The sequence below is a fragment of the Spinacia oleracea genome, chromosome 1 (genome assembly GCF_020520425.1).
Source record: "Spinacia oleracea cultivar Varoflay chromosome 1, BTI_SOV_V1, whole genome shotgun sequence".
Classification (NCBI taxonomy): Eukaryota; Viridiplantae; Streptophyta; class Magnoliopsida; order Caryophyllales; family Amaranthaceae; genus Spinacia; species Spinacia oleracea.
In genome coordinates this window covers 109,344,243-109,365,032 of record NC_079487.1, presented here as the reverse complement: position 1 = coordinate 109,365,032, position 20,790 = coordinate 109,344,243, and the positions used below count along the sequence as shown (strand labels likewise).

Below are 20,790 nucleotides of genomic sequence, written 5' to 3'. Positions count from 1 at the left end.
TGTCATTTTAGCCTAAATATGACCTATAACGGCCAAAGAAGTCATGAATGTGCATAAATAGATTGGATTAAGTCTTGTAAAGTTAAAACTAATCATATAAAACATTTAATATGTTTAAAATGAGTCCTAAGGTTCTTTATTTTATATTTGGGAGCAAAAAAGCCTCATTTTAGCCTAATATGACCTATAACGACCAAACAAGCCTTAAATTTGCATAAGTAGATTGGAATGAGTGTTAGAAAGTTAAAACTATTCATATTAAACATGTAATAAGTATAAAATGAGTCCTTAGGTTCTTTAGTTCAAAGTTGGGAGGGAAAATGCTTCATTTTAGCCTTAATATGACCTATAACGACCCAATAAGCCTTAAATGTGAATAAATAGATTGAAATGAGTATAAAGATGTCCAGTTTGTCGTTCCTGCAGTACCCAAAAGTAAACAAAATCACAAGTGTATCAGAAATGTATATCCAGTATCCAGCTTTCAAATGATACACTCAACAACAGCCAAAGGTGAAAGATTAGAACATTATTAAGTAGTTTTCGACAAGCAGAATCCAAATTTATTTCTAGGATACACGCATATAGAGATAATATGAATTACCAATATGAAAATTGTTAAATGAGAATAGGAGTGATTCTCTTTCTTTAATTTCTGAACAGCAATTAAATGTTGCACATGGATATACCAAAGTGATAATCTGCTGATTAGTATAACAAAAACTACTTACACATTCACAGATGCAATGAGATCATCATTAGTAAAGCTCAGCCCAGCATTGCATTTGGTGAAGTTTCCAGAAGCAGTGTCAAATGAGAGGTCAGTACCCAAAGCAAGAGTACTGTTTCCAAAAACACCAGAAAAGTTGACAATGGGGTTTGCTGTCAAACCAAGGCTTGTGCTGATGCCAGCATACTCATGCAAATACTGAAGCTCAACCTGTTAACATAATTTATACTCCACAAATTAGAACCATTATCCCGTAGTATTTTGAACCATGCCTCTTTAGGTAAGAAAATACTAGAAAGATAATTGTATGGTACCTTGCCAGATCTCTGATCAGGAACACGGAAACTAAAAATAGCCTTCAAGCCAGGGGCAGGTTCATCAACGTAATGGTGGTGAAAAGCTAGGAGCGGAAGACGGAAACAGCAAAGAAGTTGGAATCAGATTACAATAGATTCCAATTATGTAAAACAAGATGTTCATAGAAAGCAATGCTATCTGTCACCAAATTTTACACAATTACCAATTATAAAAACCTATAAACCAATGAAACCGTAATGTATCATAGAATCAATTCGTAGTAATACAAATAAACAAACTCACATTGGAGTTGGTATCAACTTTCACATCGGTGGTAATATTCTTGTTTGTCAACTTAGTGCTGACATCAGCCAAAAACAACTCGCCCTTCTTTGTCCCAGTAGAAGTGATAGCCTGCAAGAAAACAAGTTTACATTAACTTTAGAAAATTAATCATGCCATACATGTCTGATTGACTTATTCTCTACATATAAATTAAGAAGTCAACAACAACCTTTAATGCAAACATACATCTTAACTTAATTTCTTTAATCGTGACTCACAACCCTAAATCTTCAGGACACAATGCAGTTGCTAATCAAATTACATTGTTATCTCGACTAAACCCACGGAATACAGGGTATTAATTATTTCAGGCTCGATTGTGTTACAAAAATAATTGTCAGCACATCAACCAGGGTACTCATAATTGGATATCCCATAATAACCAAAGTAGAAAATAACTGAGGAAGAAGAGGATTGAGGGAGACGAGTAATACCTGATTAAGCTTAGAATAGCAACAAGAAACATTGTAACTAGCCACTGAAGCTTCATTTGGAGTAGGCCTAGAACCTAGAACAGATTCAAACTTTTCTCGTGCTTCCTCGTATTTTCCGCTCCTTTGATGTTATAAAAAACAAGAAAATTAAAGAAGATGAAATAACATAATTAAACAGCTGAGTAACAGCAAACAGAAGAATGGATTGATAAATACTTGTAAAGTTGGAGGCCTTCCCGGAGGTCCTTTTCCCTACTTTCTTTAGTCTCCATCTTTCTCTGGTAATTTTGGCGCTGCAAAGAAATAAAAACTGTAATATAAGTTTACAGATGAATAGATGATATAGGTACTAAGTAGTGTGGTGAGAGGTTGGGTTGGCTTACTTGAATCTCTCTGACACGGTCACTGATAAAACCAGAATTCCTTTCAGCGCGAATAATATCCTTCTCAGACAACTCACCAGCATAATCAAGGTTTCCAAAGCGCTTCTGCATTTTCATGAAGAGAGGACCAATCCTCTGACGGATGGTATACATGGTTCTACCATACTCAGCAGCCGGCCAGATTTCTGTGCCAAACACTGCACTGGTTGCTATGACTTTATCCCCATAAACATCATTTGAACAAACCCTAAGAAACCCATAAATCATCGAACTCAAAACTATGTGATTTTGTCAATCATAAACCTAAAATTGAACCCTAATCTGAAAACGAAAATCAAAAACTAAAATTGAACCCTAATCTGAAAACGAAAATAAAAAACGAAAATAGAAATTGAACACACCATACAGAAACCACCGGAACCACGACGCCGAGCAACCACCGGAACCACGACGCGACGGGGAGATGCTGAAACCCCGGCCGACCAAGAATATATCTTTCAGTGACAGGCTGCGCGAGAATTGAACGGGATGGGGGAGATGAGGCGAGAACACCACACACCGGCGAAGACAGCGACGCAGGGCTGAGCAACGCTTGGGTTCGACGGCGACGCAGGGCTGAGTTCGACGGCGACGCAGGGCTGAGTTCGACGGCTTCTTGGATATTTGTTTAAGGGAAAAAGCTTGGAGCTATAAGAGAAGGAACAACGTACGTTTGAGCCCGCTCGTTTGAGCGCGGTTTGTTGCAACCTAGGAAAGTAAAAAATTTTGAAACGCGGACTTGTTGCAGCGGGCAATAACATGTACGCTGCAATAAAGTCGGGTTGTTGCTGCGGGCTTTTATTTTGTACGCTGCAACAAACACATTTGCTGCGAACAACTAAAATGTACGCTGCGATAACCCTTTAAAGGGTTTGACCCGCGTTGACCGACTGGTTGTTGAAGCGTATTTATACATGTACGCTGCAACAAGGGGGCTGCAACAGGGGTTTTTTCTACTAGTGACTTTATTTACTCCAAGAAAATAAAAACATCAACCTTCAAATTTTTTCTTCATCTACGAAACCAATTTGCTATTTTGAATATATTTTAAATTAACTCTTTTATGCTTTTATTTTGAGGAAAGAGTGATTAAAAATACATTTTTTTTATCCTCTTGGACACTACAGTACCAGCAATAAAATAATATTTTTTTCCAATTGTTGCATTTTCATTTAATATCAAACAATATACTCCCTCCGTATTTTGATTAAAAGATACAGTTTGACCGACACATAATTTTAGGAGGGTGGGTTAAATTTATTACAATAAGATAAAAGTGAGATATCTATATTATTAAGGAAGAGTGATGAGAAATATGAGGGCTTCAAAACCCAAATCTTCATCTCTCATTCTTCGTTATTTTAGGAAATTCAGACAACTTAAAAAATAAAAAATAAAATAAAAAGAAGAAACAAATCACTTAAAGTCTACCCGCATAACTAATTGGTAACTAAAATGGAAATAAGAATAATTAAGAGTATTGGACATGAAAGAATAAGGAAACAATTTAAACCAATTATTCACTTTCAAATTTAATCTCCCAATTAATTGGGTCGCTATAATTTTTCAAGTGAAATGGGAAGAAGAATTTCATTATTTACGAGAAGATATCAACAAAATTAAAGTATATATATATATTTCTTAGTCAATTTTGCAGTTTCAAAGGTTTTGAGACCATCATGTAAACAAAACATAATTTTTGATACGTTTAGCTACTTACTTCGGGTTTTATGTGCTTAAGACACATACAATATTTAGATACGTTTGGGTATTGCTACACAATAAACATTGTAGTTAATTAACAACATCGTTTAAGCGTTTTTTATACTTTTGATAGAATCTGTACAATCGCACGGGCACAAACTAGTTGAGTTATTATTTATTGTAATAAATTGACAGTGGGTGAATTATTTGTTGAAGAAAAAGAGTATGTGAGTAAGTGTGGTGATCAAAGGAGGGAGAGAAATATTAATCTCTATTCTATAAGAAAACGCATAAGGTCTCTATCTAACCTTCTAAAAAAAAAGAACATAAGAAATAAAGAAATAAAATACAATTTAAAATCAATTACAAACATATGCGAGTGTAATTTGACACTAAAATGTCAAGTTTGCGAAATTCTTAATCGAACTTTTTTATTGATTGTCAACCTTCCTAATATATAATCAACTAGATTTTAGCCCGTGCGATGCACGGTTTCTATTAAATGGTTAAGTTTAAATAAAACTCTTATGTATATACCAATTTTATATATTTTTTTTTTTTTTGGTAAAACCAATTTTATATATTTGGTATTAGATTAGAATAGTTTTTGATTTTGCATTGAATTTTATTTTAGATTTATTTTTTTAATTATGAGAGTGTTTGTTTTTGGATGAAATTGTATATGCATAATATTAATAATTAATTAATTAAAATATCTACGTGGCACTTAATTATTTATCTACGTGGAACTCGACTTTTTTAATTCAAAATTAATTTTGAAATTTTATTTTTCATTGATCGAACCCATTAGATTTCCTACGTGGCGCTCTAATATTGGATTAATGTTTGATTTTAAATTGTTTTTTATTTCTGATTAGTGTTTGATTTTTGACGAATTTTATTTTAGATTTACTTTTTAATTATTAGAGTGTTTGATGGAGTTGTATATATTAGTAATTAATTAATTAAAATATTTATGTGGCACCTATTTAATTATCTACGCGACAATCGATTTTTTTTAATTCAAGAATAAAGTAGAACTTATTTTTCATTGGCCAAAACCATTAGTAATCCTATGTGGCGCTCTAATAATTCAGCAAATATGCTTATTGGATTAATGTTTGATTTTTAAATTGAATTTTATTTATTTTATTTTAGATTAGTGTTTAATTTTGGATGAATTTTATTTTAGATTTATTTTTTTAATTATTATAGTATTTGATTTTAGATGAAATTGTATATATTAGTAATTAATTAATTAAAATATCTATGTGGCACCTAATTAATTATCTACGTGGCAATCGATTTTTTTAATTCCAAAATAAATTTGAAATCTTATTTTTCATTGGCCGAAACCATTAGGAATCCTATGTGGCGCTCTAATAATTCAGCAAATATGGAGTACGTTTTACCAAGTTACGGATTATTCAAATAATATCTATTCACAAAAATACATGGAGTACGTATTGCCAAGTTATTCAAATAATTTAGTAAATACGACTAAATATCTTTGTTAATTTAGTAACAAAATCAAATAATCATCAAAGATTATTTTTGGGTTTAACAAATTAATATCGAATTTTAATTGATTGTTGCCCTCTATGCAGCCTATAACGTTGATTTTAGGTTTGGTGGAGTTAATTGATTGTTGACTTTCCTGATATGTTTTTTTTAAAGGAAAATTAATTCATTCATAAAGAGTCATACGACATCTACAAGAGAAATATAGATCTAACAAATACATGACAAATTGAATCAAATAAAGGTTTCTTTCATCAAAACTACGGTCGTTGAATGAATCTTGCACTGTAGAACGTCTCCCGTATATAACGCTGGAACATGCAGCCTTTTCAGAGAGAGGGTCTAACAATTTGTTGTAGCCGCGAGGATGATTTCCACTTGATTCATCTGAATGTAGTCGAAAAATTGATATCTTTTGCAATCCCGCATAAAACTTTACCAACGAACCAATTCTACATAAATCAACTGAACGAAAAACCAAACATACTAATACTAACTCCACCATAGGAGACTAACGAACAAGGACGAACTCCGCCCATATGGTGAAAACTTATTGAATTTAAGAGAAAATAACTGAATTAAATGAAGGAAAAGGGTCGGAAATGGTCTAATTTCCGAAGAAATTAGACTATTTCCGGCGTACGGCGGCCAAGAAAATAAACCCTAGAAAATAAGAGAGGGAGAGAAGATGGGAGAGCCGAGAGCGGCTATGCCAGACTAAATTATCAGACGTCTGACTTTCCTGATTTGTTATTGCAATCAATTTTTAAAATCAATAAATAATCATCTTTATGAATCAATAAATAATCAGCCTTTTAATTGAGTTAAATTGTAAAATTGTCCAGGGTACTTAAGTCTATTCCACAGGGGACACCAATAATGCAAATACTAAATTGACTTCAGGAGTTCCCTTATCGAATAGAGATAAGACTTTTTCTGGATTAACCAAAAGAAAAAGAAAAAAAAAACTCACGACGAGAGTTGGCATGGAGGAAGGAGAAAGTAGGTGGGAAAAGAAAAAAGTTTCTTTGGGAATGCTCTTATGACGATTTATGTTAGTCGATCCAAATTTGAGAATAAAATGACAAAAGATGTTCACTAAAGTGAGGAGAGAAGTCTCGGTCACCGGGATACACAGTAGTATGAATTGAACCCCGTCGGCTCAACCAACTAGACCAAAGACTTCTTGGTTCATACCCTTGTAGGAGTATCATAGACCATAATCTACTTGGTTCGATCTATCTCCAGGCGTGAGCTAAGAATCCAGCTGATATCTCATCAAAGAGAGAAGGCCAAATAATTCCAGATTTATAACATGAAAACCATGAAATATATCATCTGGCTTTGTAATACTACTGTAAGATTTTGAAACACCTAAGATCATGGGTTCCCATTACTCTTCAAAGCTTACTCTCTTTCTATTATCAATTTTGGTCGGAGTCAACTTCAGCTCAGTCTTCGCTGCTACTTGCGAATATGGTACTCGCGAGCGCAACAAATTGTACAGCTATAGCTTAACTTCCCCTGTTAAGAATTTCCGCCATGGCGTTCTCAGCGAAGATGGGTACTTTTTCGATTGATTTCTTTGCTGATTTTGGTTGTGGGTTTTGTTGACTGTGATTGATTATCATTTATCAACTTGAATTGCTTGTTATAGTTGTTATTGTAGTTTTAGCCACATTTCAGTATTTGGGTTTTGTTTGATTGTGGAATTAATTCGACTGATGTTTTTGTTAATTATTACAATTGTTCTTTACGAATTTAATTGGGTTTTGAATGGTTTTATGTTGGGATGTTTTTGGATTTTCAAGTTAAGTTGTTATTCATTCTAATTAGGAGAAGACATTTTGAGTTAGGGACCTAGGGTTAGTATTTTTGAACTTGTTTCCTTTGTCAATGTTCTTTTTGCTGGATTGTTTGTCTGAATAGTTTTTGCATACCGCGTAAGAGCATTTTACTAGAAAGTAGCACAAGGGACCTAGGTTTTGCCACTAAGGCATAGAGAAGCAGATGAATGAGGGCGCGGTTAGCTTCGTTTTAACCATTATGCACTGAATTCGAGGGGTCTAATAACATATCAAGTATGGAGTATCAATCAAGCACAATGAGAGAAGTGCAATGAATATTAGGTAGAAGTAGGGGACTCCTCGGGTGAAAAACCATGCAATTGCCTCTGGATCACACCAAGGAACTGTTGGTAGCAATGCTGTATATACAACTATGCAAAACACACCAAGCAACATAATTCGACTATCATCCAAAAGGTGAGAGGGCTTTCTTTGTGGCCCCTTGACTGTTGGTGTTGGGTTGATTCTCTGCCACTGTATGGACTATCAAAGATTAGATAATCATGGGTTATTTGATTACCAAATTACTCATGGATGGGTTATAGCAACACTATTCTTGCAGTTCCACAGTTGTATTTGCTCTTCCTGACAACAGACAAAACAACAGACCCCTTTAAGCATTTCTTCACTAATAGGTGGACTTCCATATATACACCGCATACATATGTTTTGTATTGTGTTTGGCTATTATGCTCAAATCAACTGGGTCTTTGATAAATTTTTTGTCCTTTATGATCATCAGGTTTTACAAAGTAGCTGCAAATGATACTATTATCTGGTTTCAGGTTTGCTTTACCAGGTTACATTCTTTGAATTACAGTGGTGCTACTTTTAATTTTTTGAAGTGGCTTAATTTTTGCTTATTGCATGACCCTCATTACTGATGAAATATAATTGTGATTATTCAAAACAAAAAAAGGTTCTAGAGTTGATTTTCCAGCAGGGACTAATTGTCTAGTGTTGAGACTATTGACTCTTTACTCTTTACTACTGAGTTGTTTACGACTTAGACTTCATACCCTATGCTTGCTTTCGTTATTTATCTGACAATCAACCTTGTATTTTTCTGAGGTTTCTTTTTCTGTGTGTTTCTGGCTTTCTGCTGTAGCTTTGTGATGGAATGATCTTCAATCACGATCCTCCAAGATGCGCTGATTGTTGGGTAGGTTTTCCTTGTAATATGATTCAGTATTTTATTTATGTTTCTTATTTTTTGGCATTTAAACTAAGGTGAGATACCTATTAGTCAAGGATCTTGAAGCTCAACTAGTGTACTTCTTAAGTTCTCAGTACCTCAGTTAATCGAAGGAGTGTGATTCTTGTCAACCTTTCTTTTAGCCAAGGGTGCATCCTGCTGTCTAGGCTGCTTGTCTGAGTCTCTCTTTCCCCCAGGACTATTTTACATCCAAGTCCCTCTCTGAGGTTGAGCTTGTGGAGTCTCCTTGCTCCTTATCAATCTAAAAACAATCTAAAGACTTATAGGCATAAAATCTCGTTGGTTGACTAAATATTTTAGAAGCTCCTAATATTAATTGCCTATATAATACATTCTAACTTTCTTTTAAGCCAGTCTTTTGAAGGTGGAAATTCTGCATTGTTTTTGTGACAGCTAAATGCTGTGAGCCGAATTTTTTTTAAGACAACATAGGAATTAAATATTTGGACTGTTTAGCTTGCGAAATGTATATTTACCAGGGGAAGATAATTCATTCCTTGTGTTGGTTCAAGTTCAACTTGCTGCAAAATCTCTAGATTTGTACTCTGAAGAAGTGGAGATGTATTAGATACATATTGTATTACAAAAAGCAAGCCTTTTCTGGTTTGTGTTTGCTGCATTTACAGAAAAACTGTTTGATTGTTGTATTCCTCAGAGTACGCAACAAGAACCATTAGCTACAAATATATAAATTTAAGATTTTATTATGAGTTCTTGTAAAGCATTGCTGTTGAGCAAAGAAATTTGTTCCCCTTTCCATCTTTCACATCAGCCTTATGAGTAACTTTGATTGCATTTGCGTATTTCTCACATCTAAGACCATTCTTTTTTACATCCTCCTTTTGTCTAGATACTCTAGAGTTTGCCTAAATCATTTCTACTCTCCTTTATAGTTAGTTTATATTCTGACTTCGGACAATGAATAAGGCAGGCAGTAGGAGAAAGATAAGTAGTTGTATAAACCGTTGAAGGTATAATCCTATCGATGATTAAGCATGGAACCTTTCTCCGAATAGCTTTACACAATACATATTCGGAAACCTCAAAATATTTTAGACTGTTCTTGTGTTACGTGATTTATTCTTCTACTATTTCATTTGGTAGGATTGTGGAGGCCCATCACGGTGCGGAATGGGTTGCAGTGCTCTTGTGGCTAAATACACTGGAGGTGAGATCTCTTTTCGCAGAGTTCCTTTTATTTATTTTTCCTGTTTGCCTATTATAAATATTTTCTTATTTCTCCCTCAGCTGGATGATTAGAGCTGAGGGATTTGAACTTCCTTATCAACCAGCCGTGATAATGCTGTAGTATTCTTTAGCGGTTAACGCCCTGGGTGACACAGAAAAGTTTGCAAAGATCTTTTCCAATGTCTCTGAATTTGGCTTTAGTTCACTGACAGCAGTAGTACAGTCACAAATTTTGAAAATATAAAGGACAACAAAAAAGCTTCTGTTATACTGTTAGATGTTGTATATCGCCGTGTGCTGTTGACCTCTGTCTATTTTAGAAAAGGTCCTGATTGTATTTTTGTGTTCTCAGCAAGCCAAACCATAACGATGGAGATGTATTTAAACAATGAAAATACTGCTGAACATTCTGGTGTATAGCTTTTGCTACTATTTGCTGAACACATTTTTGTTTTGCTGTTTTTCTTGCACAGTTGCACTTCAACCTTTTCTTCTCCATTCCTTTATCATGGATAAGATTTCATCACTTACAAGAATCCTAGTTCTTTACCAATAGAAAACTGATTGCTATTGTTCGATGTGGATTCTTATAGAAAAAATCTTGACATGGCTTTGGTACTCAATGAGCCACCTTTTCTCGTTGCCTACATGGTTCATCTGTGCATGTTCCAAGATTTCTATCATCCATCTATAACTATGTAAGAGTAGAACTTCAGAAGTGTAGAACTGCCTTTGTTAAATATATCATCTTGCATGTTTGGTCCTGTTCCATATTCCGTGTTATTCAATTGTAGCCACAACTTGTCTGCTACTCTGCTTCCTGCTGATACAGTATCCTTGATTCTTTATATTAAGATTGCAATCATGGTATGCCAATTGTGTAAAAGTCCGAGCTAGAGGTGTTGCATGTTGTTTTGAAGATGTCTGCATTTTCCTTGTTATAATTCAATTATGCATTCTGATGGTTTGATCCAATACCTGTGCAGGCTATTATGCATGCACAACTATTGGACGTGAAATGAACTTTGACATCAATCTTACAGGTAATACTATTCATTCTTGTTTATCTGTTCTCTCAGTTAAGGAAATAAGATTGTCACAACCATATTTCTTCATCTCAGTGCTTTTGCTGGCAGGGGTGAAGCTAGGCATAGGTGGCCATGGCCTCTCCCAGGGTTTTGAAGTTCTCTATATACTATTATGCTCATATAGACCATGACTTATTAATAGCTTGGTTAATTTATCAAACTTAATAAAAAACATCATGAGTTTAAGATTTCAAGCCATCTGTCATGTAGCTGCAATTATATCTGAAAGGCATACATCTTAACAAAATTTTGGCCCCATTACTTATAGTCGTGTTTTTCGTGACTTCTGTTACTTAGTGAGATAGACATTAGTCTCTTCACTGCCACAAATTTTTCGTTTGTGCATGTTTATCACCTTCTTTTTAATATTTTAGAATTTGAAAGCCCTTATTCGGCATCATTATTTGTTAATTATGATATTTTGTGTTGGTTGGACACCAGATAGGAAGACTCCAGATAAGGGCGTCACTATTACAATGTCAAGCTATACTGACGGAGTTAACTGTTCACTTTCTGTTTCTGTTATTTGTGACTCAAAGGGAATTAAGGTAAGATTATGTGACTTGATTAAAGAGACTGATGATCTACCAATTGGTTGTTGAAATGCTGACTGCCAATTGCCCGATGTCTTCCTTGTGTGCAGGAGCCAGAGTCATTAAAAAAACTAGGAGCCTGTCATTATGTAAGTGTGTATGAACTTAAAATTTTTAATCTGCAGTGTCGAATTTTAGATTATGTTTTACATAAAAGATCTGCGTAAAACATGTGATTATTCGGACATCGTATCTGGTCTGAGTTATGCTACTAATGTAAAAGTTTCACATCCCAAGAGATATGAAAATGACATAGCATGTCAGTATGTGTTGGAGTTAGTGTCTTGGAAGACCTGGGATCTCATAATATGCTGATGGTTGCCTTTTCATTTGGATGTCTTTCCTCCCCCCCAAAAAAAAAAATGAGACGCAGACAAGACTTAAGTTTTGTAATTTGTCTCATAATTCATTTGTAGTGCTGTGGTTTACATGGTGTGAAACAGATTCTATGAAATGCTTAATTACTGAATTCTGACTTTAAGTACATGTTACTCCTTTTAAAGGTGTCATAGAGACTTGGTTTTGTTATGTATGGAATTGGCAATATTGGATTTTGGATGCCCTTGATACAGATCAACATATTGGGTAGCTTTACTCTCATGTGCTGACAGCTTTGGAGGAACAATGATACTGTATTTTTCACAGTTTCATGGATGGTAAACGTATTCGAGTTGAAATGTAAAATGATATGCTTTAATATGTCTTTTTGACAGGCAACTGAGCTAAGACATCCCTCAGGCTGTCCAAAGATTGCAGTTCATGCGACCGGATGGGGGTGGTTTCGTCTCCTTTTGACAATGTGAGTAGGAAGATTGTGTGTGTATCTGCTTCAGAGGCTCTTAAGAATCATATATGTGCGCGTTTTGCCTTTCTTCTGCGGACTTCTTGTTAGACTTAACGTCTGTTTCTCTTGAATCTCAGATTGATATGCAGTGTTGGAGCCTACCTGCTCATTGGTGGAGTCTATCGGTTTTTCCACCTTGGAATCCGTGGCTTAGATGTATGTCTGCTTGTTACTTAGTTTGTTATGACATGCCACAGTTTTGATAATATGCTGTGTACCTATTATGTGTTTCCCTGTGCGCTCAAGTGTTCCACATTTGACATATCTGTGTTGAAGTTCTTATTGCTGCTTTTTAAAGTTAGTTCCCTTATCTCCGTGGCTTATTTTGTTGCCTTTTCTTTTTCCAGGTAATCCCTAACTTAGATTTTTGGATCAGCTTACCATATAGCATAAAGGTAAGCAGTTACCCTCTAATAGTGTTATAACTTGTGCCTTTCATCTGTATTATGAGACTAATGAACGTAAAGTAAATTTTATGGTGGGCTAATTTTGTTTTTGCGAGTGGGTGTGATCTCATCCTGCAAATTCTAAACACATCCATCGCAGTGTCCTAGTTCACGCCCCAATCCCTTGCCACTTAGGGTCCGTTTGGTAGGGTGTAACGATTTCCCCCTTTTTAATCATTTTACGTTGTTTGGTTTGGCAAAGGATGGAAAATAATATTTCATAACTTCCTCAAAGGTGGAAAAACTTTTTCCATTTAAAAGGGAGGCAAACAACTTTTCCACCTTTCCTCCTTACCTCCCTCTCTCTTCTTCCCCTCAATCTTCTCCATCTTCTCCAAATTTCCTTTAAGGAACCAAACAAAGGAAAATTTAGTTTGGAATTGTGTTTTCCCTTGAAAAATGTTTTCCATGGAAAATCATTTTACACTGAAAACGTTTTACACCAAACCAAACAAAGCCTTGCCTCTTAGATTGTTTTTTTTTACTATCTAGGGGTAACGCAGAACGCTGCATGCTTCTGACAATCTGGACGGCATTTAGAGTTTAAACTCTGAGGATGTTATTTCCTCTTAAGATTGTTTTTGACCATCTAGGTGTAAAGGATGGTGTTGTAGAATATCAACATCTCACATCTTGTTACTGTGCTCATTCATGTTGCAGAGTGTTTTCATGTCCTTGGTGCAAAGGTTTAGAGGACCTACTTACCATCACACAAGTTCTTATTCCTCAGTTAACTTCTGAGCTCATATCGTGTCTTCCGGCGGATGGGATTGTCAACTTCTAGACGGTTGACAATTGTGCATTTTAGAATACAACAAGTTCCATTTGCACAAGAAGGTTTTATCAAGTGAGGAATATATTTTTTGTTGAACGATAACATTATATACTGTTGACAATCTCTATTTTGTTGTAGAGCAGGTCGCAAAATTTGTCTTCCTTTAACATTCGATTCATTTGTATAACATCTAATGTTTTTATCAAATGCAATTTATTATTTATGTGTAGTGTCTGTAGAATGTTCACTGATCAATTTTTAACACATTTTTTTGTTACTCTTCAGTAATAACATTTTCTGAAATCTAAGTTCGATAATGATTTCGTTGTTCTTGTAAACTTGGTTTGTAAGAAGCTGTAATCAGCCACTATCATTATTGCAAAGTTGATCACGACGTGTTCTCTTGGACCTTATATATAAATAAAGTAGGGAATAAAGAATATTATATACCTAATTTCAAAGAATGCAAGACAAATAAAATAAAATAAAATAAAATGATGTTAAAATCTCAACCAAAAGAGATTCACACACTTACCTAATTTCAAACTAAAAAGGGATGTTAAGCTACCCAAACCCAAAACTTTAAGGTGACATACCCTACAATAATGTTTATTAATTCATTTGATTACCTCTCAAATCTTCACTTCAAAGTCAAGCAAAAATAATACCATAAAATAGTTGAACATCATTTTAGTACCTTTATTCATTAAGGTAAGGTACACAAATCTAGTTATCTTACTCTTAAAGGAATCAACCTTTTGAGAATAGCTAGCCTGTCTTGCTCTCTACTATACTTCCAAGTTTCAACTCCTCTACTCAAAAGGACTTGATGACTTTGTACTATTTTTCTTAAGTTAATTAATAAGCTAATCTCCTTCTCCACCCTCTTCCAAAGGCATATCTCTGTAGCTGGTTTGAGTTAACTCGTGAGAGATTCCGGTCTAATAGAAATTTAGAATCCTGTTACGGAGTATTCATATTAATTTTCGAATGAAATAATTTAACCAAGCTCTACATCAATTAGGGTGTGCAAAAATAGCCGATCTGTTTGATCCTATCCGAAAATCCGATGACCTGATTCAAAATTTCAATATCCGATTCGATTTTAAGGTTTCAGATATTTAATATCCGCAAAAATATTCGGATTTTCATATCGGATATATCAACATTTTTTCCATTTCGAATATCCAGAGTATTTCATGTTTTTTTATAGAATAGAAAATCAGATGATCCAATCCGAAGTTTTTGTATTGGATCCAGACCATATTTTTCCGATCCAAAATTTTGAATCGGATTAGATTCGGTATCCGAAATTGCACACCTTAAGTCATCAACTCATTCTTTATTATAGAACTGGCACTAGTTTTGACTTAAAATATACGTACTACGTATATGCTAATAAAAACATTGTTAGGTATTCATATTAATCCATCCATTTCTTAATATTTGTTATATCTTACTTTTTTTTTTTTTTTATTTTTTTTTTTACAATTTTCAGTGCAATATTTAAGTGTAAATATTTTCATATACAAATGATAAAAGTCACTCCTTATAAAAGTTTGTAATCGCCGATAACTTTTGTGTAAGACTATCTTATCGAAAGACCACCTTTACTGCTTAACTAATTAATTTTATTGGTTTACTAATTAGTTATAATGCTTAACTAATTAGTTTAATTGATTAACAAATTGGTTTCGGTGCTTACCTAATTAGTTACAATGCTTAACTAATTAATTCCATTACTTAACTTATATGACACCAATGTGATCTTTTATGTAAGACCGTCTTATAAAAGTTTATAATCGCGATAACCATGTACAAGCATTAGATTCTGTTCTATTTACTACTTTCACATCTAAAAAAGGAGCGAATAATATTAAAACATTTTTGACCAAAACTAAATATTGCATCAATAAAATCAGTGATATCAATGAAATCAGTAAAATCAATGAAATAAAAAACCTTTGGAAAAGGAAACAAATGAATGAAATAAAAAACCTCAAAAAGTTCCTAATTTTTATGATGATCCACCTAAATCAAAATTAAAAGCAATTAATTTTCTCACCAAATTTAATTTAATTTAATTTTCTGAAATCTATATATTCCATCCATCCAACCAACTAACTTCCTCTTCTCTTCTCCAAACCCCCACCCAATAACCCAAACCATCCCCACCCAAATGACGTCATAACAAAAAATAAAAATAAAAATGAAGGCACCTCTTTCATCATTGTCGCCGGTAAATCAGATGGTCAGAAAAGCTCGAATATCAACGCCGTTCATCTTCACCGTTCTTGCTTTCATTATCTTCGTCGCCATTTTGTACGGCCAGGATTTCGCCTGCACTTTCTCAAGCTTCGACAATCATCAACAACCGCAAACACTCGATAATTCCCCTCGCAATCCCAAACTTCACTCCAACTTCGGTCAGTCAAAACGCAAATCTCTCTCCTCTGACTTCTTGTTTTCATTTTTGTTCTTTCAGTGTAGTTTTTGCATGTAACTAAAGAATTTCTAAATTGATTTTTTCCCCCTTGTTGGGTGGTTGTTGCAGTTGAGAGGAAGGATAAGAAGAAGGGGAGGAGAGAGAAAAAGCTTCCGTTCGCGGTGGGGAGTACGGCGGAGAGTTGTGATATATTCGACGGAGAATGGGTTCGGGACATGGAGAGAAAACCAATGTACGAAGAATGGGAATGCCCTTACATTCAGCCTCAGTTGACTTGTCAAGAACATGGTCGTCCAGATAAGGACTACCAACACTGGCGTTGGCAGCCTCGCGGTTGTGATCTTCCCTCGTAAGTTCTCTTACCGCGATTTTATCAATTAAGTCAGTTGACATTTACATTACACAGTATACACCTTATCACACACGTACCTATTTTTGACTCTGAGAATAAATACTGAATAAGCAAACTTTGGTGAGAGTAATATTTAACTTAGTTGACATTCCTGTTACAAAGAGATACTCTGTATTTCGTGTATCTTTTTTGAGTCGATATATAGATAATTTTAGGTATGCCCATTTTGGTATTCTATAACGAAAAAAATGTGTGAGTCGAATAAAAATGTCCACTCTCTGAGATAGGGTATACTACTACGTACAGGTTACTTTACTTGCTTGATTAATGTACAAGTATAGCTAGCCAAGTAGGGACAAAACGGATTATGTATATATGTGGTGTACAATCTTCATAAACTTGAGTTTGCACTTATATAGGTAATAGGTGGTGTAGGGTCATGATTATTCAATAATAGTTATTGGGAATTTTACAATTTATCCTTGACAACTTGATAGACATAATGTACGTACTCCTTCGTCTGAATTTAATCGCCACATAATCAGTTTTGACTTTTGAGTGTTATGACTATATGTACTATCAACACGACTATTATCAGTTCCAGATCAAGGGACTATAAATAAATTCACTAAAAAGAATGTTATTCCGATCCAAATCGAACAATTACAACACTTTTGCCTAAAGATGTATTATAAAAGTGAATGTTTTGTGTTTGGATTGGAAGTTGGGAAGGCAGCTGGCGTTTTATAGAGAACGAGAATGTTGTCTAAAGGGTGGTGTTTGACGGGATTAAAGTGATTAGATTAGATTAGGAATTAGTGCAATTCTTAACAAAAAACTAGAGTTAAAAAAGACAATGTTAACTGTAAAGTAAGGAATGTTTTTAAAGTGTAAGCATAAAGCATCAGCACATGAGCATCCTTATTATAATGTGAAATAATGCGACTCTAATATGGATTGGTTTTCCTCTGGTAAATTAATGTTGGTGTTGCACTGATGCATGTACCTATAATCCACTATTTAGGGCATTTTCAAGTAGTTTTTGGGATACAAAGGGACATTTTCAACATGCCTTGAAATTATGGGCCTGTTTGGTAATAGGTTTTTTTTTGGGCTTTTTCAAAGTGATCAAACAACCAATATACATGTTTGGTAAGTGACTTTTTTTCCTTGGCTAAAAAGCAGCTTTTTCGCCAAAACTCAAAAGCTAGTAAGAGTATCTTTTTTACATTAGTTGTTGGCTTTTCAATTTACTAATTACATTTTGTATGAAACAGCTAGAACCAACTTTACCAAACACATTTTTAGAAAGTATACAATCAAATAACAAACTTAAAAAGCCAATACAAAGAGTCAGTCAAACAAGCCAAGTAAACAACCAACGACCAATTGTCAAACAGGCTTTATACAAGATGTTTTTGGTAGAAAATGCACTACGAGGGTATATTTCTGAGTGTTGCACGCAAAACACCTCATTTTTGTTGTTGTGATGATATGCTAGATCCTTTTCACATATAACAAATGTGATTTGTGTTCGATAATAATTAATTTAGACTCAATCTTCAAATCCTCCATCATACATTGTGTATGTTGTATGCTTCAAATTAAATCCTCATTCACATCATGAAACTGATGAAAGAGCAAAACTTTGAAGGTAAAAAAGGTACTCCATAATCGATAAATATTTCCAGGATTTTATTCATCCAAATTAACCTCAAAAGGCTAGCTAGGGGATCAGTTATCAAGTGTGATGCATACCTCCATTATAATTATGCATTATTTGCAGTTCATGCAAATTGATATGCATATAGGAGTACTGAACAAAAGCTTTGACATGCAGATTCAATGCAACCTTAATGCTGGAGGCTCTTCGAGGCAAGAGAATGCTGTTTGTAGGCGATTCCTTGAACAGGGGTCAGTATGTTTCCATGATCTGTCTTCTGCACAGACTTGTACCTGAACAAGGCAAAGTGATGGAAAGCTCTTACTCTTCATTGACAGTTTTCAGATTAAAGGTTAGATCATACTGTAAATTCGATTTCTGCATAGTTTTAATTTTATAAGCACGAAAATGAGCTTTTAATTGTTATAAATACAGGATTACAATGCAACAGTTGAATTCTACTGGGCACCTTTCCTGCTAGAGTCAAACTCTGATGATGCTGTTGTACACAGAATAGCAGATAGAGTAGTTCGCAAGGGATCAATAGCTACACATGGAAAACACTGGAAAGGTGCTGATATTGTGGTGTTTAATACATACCTCTGGTGGATGACTGGTCTTCAGTTCAAGATCTTGTAATGTCCGCAACCCGGTCCCTTTTCTCTGTTGTTGTTGTTGCTGTCCAATCTTTTTTGCTGACTAAGCTTACTATTTCCTGCCTTCAGGAAAGGGTCTTTCAAAGATGAAGTGCAGGAAATTGAAGAGCTCTCCACTGAGGATGCTTATCGGATGGGAATGAAGAGCATGTTGAAATGGGTTGAGAGAAATATGGACCCAAAGAAAACCAGAGTCTTCTTCACTAGCATGTCACCTACTCATGCAAAGTAAGTTGCCTGTAAAATTAGCTCCTCTTTTTTTTCAAATTTTCATTTGTTTAAGATAAAATACAGTCACATAGGTCACCCACAGTAGTACAGGATGCAGTAAAATCTATAATTCCAATTTAACACAGCAATCATTTGGGTCCTAAACATCAAAAAGAGGAAGAAGTGGTACTAAAGATGGCTGTGGGGCGGGCCGAGGCCCAACCCACCCGGACACTAAATAGGCAGGCCCGGCCCGAGCATGAAAAAAGCGGCAAGCGTGACGTGTACGAAGTCGTGCCGGGCCTGGGCCGCATTTTTTTTTGGAAAAAGCATGACAAGCCACAACATGACTCAACCCAGCACGCTAAATGTAGTAAAATTAGGCACGACAGCCAGTAGGCCTGGGGCGGGCCTGGTTTTGAACTTCTCATCACGGAGAGTGGGCCTGGCCTGAAACCCGACCGGGCCTCGCCCATGGTGATCTTTATTAGGAAAAACTACCAGTTTGGTAGCTTACAAAAAGGAAGTATTAAACATTTTTTCATTGTTGCAGGAGCATAGATTGGGGAGGCGAGGAAGGCGGCAACTGTTATAACGAAACAACTTTGATAGAGGATCCTGAATACTGGGGTTCAGATTCTCGTAAAAGCATAATGAAAGTTATTGGAGAAGAGTTTAGCAGATCTAAGGCCCCTGTAACATTTCTTAACATCACCCAATTATCCAGCTACCGGAAGGATGCACACACAGAAATTTATAAGAAGCAATGGGGTCCTCTGACTCCAGAACAGCAAGCAGACCCTAAGAGCTATGCTGACTGTGTCCACTGGTGTTTACCAGGATTGCAAGATACATGGAATGAACTACTATTTGCAAAACTTTTCTATCCTTAACATGCAAGAGGGCCTGGTGTATATCTAGTGCTTATGTGATTTGCCTTCTCTGAGATTGGCTAATATAGATGAAAGCATCCTGGTGCCTGACTTGATTTTGGAAAGAAGATGAATCCAGGAACCAAGAATGAACAAGTTTTGTGTACAAATTACGATGAATATGTTTGTAAAGAAATATGAGTGATTCAAATTAATTGGATTAATTCTTTGTACATGAGAAGTCATGTAATGCAGAGTACTGCAGAAAAATTATTACAGAAATGAAAGAATACTGCAGAAAATGATTACAGATATGAAATTTCTCAACTTTTTTCAAGTAATGCAGTTCCATGCTCTATTCTCACATCTTAGAGGTCACTCACTAGTCACTAATGAAATAAACATTCAGAAAAAACAGTTGCAATGCCGCAAATAATGGTCCGGTAAACTGAAGTGTAACTTAATTAAGTTCAGACTTCACATCTTTCATTCAGCTGGAAAGGAGGGGAATACATACCAAATTAGTAATACTCGTTTCTATTTATAAAAACAAACTCCATCGTATGACAACCTATTGAAAGATAAACAGAAATAAAAATCTCAACACTTTGATCTAATATCATTACATTCTACAATGTATTTTGCAGAACTACTGCACAAAAGTTCAGGAAATTGAAAGATTAGAGGGCGTAATTTATATCCCTTAACTAAGAAACTCAAGAAATCATGTCCAAAGAAGAAAAGATCAGATACAGTGAAAGCCTACATGTAATAGTGAAATGGGGTGCTAATCAGTGACGGACCTAGAAATTTTAGAAAGAAAACGCGGATTCTCACCACCCTGGCTATGTAGGTTTACCCCTGGTGCTACATTACATTAGAAATGTAAAGGAAGAATTAACAGAACCTCAGAATCACGATGATGTCAAATGAGGACCACAGACACCCAGAATGTCATGCAACATCTCAGATGAAGAATGCATATCAGCACATGATCGATAACTACTGGTAGTTTTGGTATTACAATACTCATTCCTTATAAATAAAGTCACATATCCAACTTACAAAGGAGGAGGCAACAACTTATCATAGCCAATTTTTCTAGTAACCTGTCTACTTTGTATAAACTTCCAAGTGATTA

At 35.0% G+C, this 20,790-nt stretch overlaps 2 protein-coding genes and 1 pseudogene across 2 annotated transcripts; 2 read left to right on the top strand and 1 right to left on the bottom strand.

Moving 5' to 3' along the window:
* Positions 1–2,856, bottom strand: LOC130459157 (mitochondrial outer membrane protein porin of 36 kDa-like; annotated as a pseudogene).
* A 3,831-nt stretch (positions 2,857–6,687) lies between these two features.
* LOC110795143 (uncharacterized) lies at positions 6,688–13,727 on the top strand. The gene is made up of 11 exons (XM_022000124.2): positions 6,688–7,017; positions 8,043–8,085; positions 8,409–8,462; positions 9,621–9,684; positions 10,691–10,747; positions 11,234–11,340; positions 11,436–11,474; positions 12,099–12,184; positions 12,307–12,385; positions 12,577–12,624; positions 13,336–13,727. Exons 1-11 carry the CDS (start codon positions 6,836–6,838, stop codon positions 13,414–13,416), a joined length of 840 nt encoding a protein of 279 aa, XP_021855816.1. The 5' UTR covers positions 6,688–6,835; the 3' UTR covers positions 13,417–13,727.
* A 1,865-nt stretch (positions 13,728–15,592) lies between these two features.
* Positions 15,593–19,986, top strand: LOC110795144 (protein trichome birefringence-like 33). The gene is made up of 6 exons (XM_022000126.2): positions 15,593–15,876; positions 16,005–16,245; positions 18,089–18,263; positions 18,347–18,546; positions 18,637–18,795; positions 19,331–19,986. The coding sequence occupies exons 1-6, from the start codon at positions 15,660–15,662 to the stop codon at positions 19,668–19,670; spliced, it is 1,332 nt and encodes a 443-aa protein (XP_021855818.1). The 5' UTR covers positions 15,593–15,659; the 3' UTR covers positions 19,671–19,986.
* Positions 19,987–20,790: the final 804 nt, after the last annotated feature.

What these genes read in the sequence shown, in the direction of transcription:
- LOC110795144 (XM_022000126.2), top strand. Translation starts at nt 15,660, where the DNA reads ATGAAGGCACCTCTTTCATCATTGTCGCCGGTAAATCAGATGGTCAGA. An exon ending in CGCGGTTGTGATCTTCCCTC is followed by an intron (nt 16,246 to 18,088) that starts GTAAGTTCTCTT and finishes TTTGACATGCAG; the next exon opens with ATTCAATGCAACCTTAATGC. An exon ending in GGTCTTCAGTTCAAGATCTT is followed by an intron (nt 18,547 to 18,636) that starts GTAATGTCCGCA and finishes TCCTGCCTTCAG; the next exon opens with GAAAGGGTCTTTCAAAGATG.
- LOC110795143 (XM_022000124.2), top strand. Translation starts at nt 6,836, where the DNA reads ATGGGTTCCCATTACTCTTCAAAGCTTACTCTCTTTCTATTATCAATT. An exon ending in GGCGTTCTCAGCGAAGATGG is followed by an intron (nt 7,018 to 8,042) that starts GTACTTTTTCGA and finishes TATGATCATCAG; the next exon opens with GTTTTACAAAGTAGCTGCAA. An exon ending in ATACTATTATCTGGTTTCAG is followed by an intron (nt 8,086 to 8,408) that starts GTTTGCTTTACC and finishes TTTCTGCTGTAG; the next exon opens with CTTTGTGATGGAATGATCTT.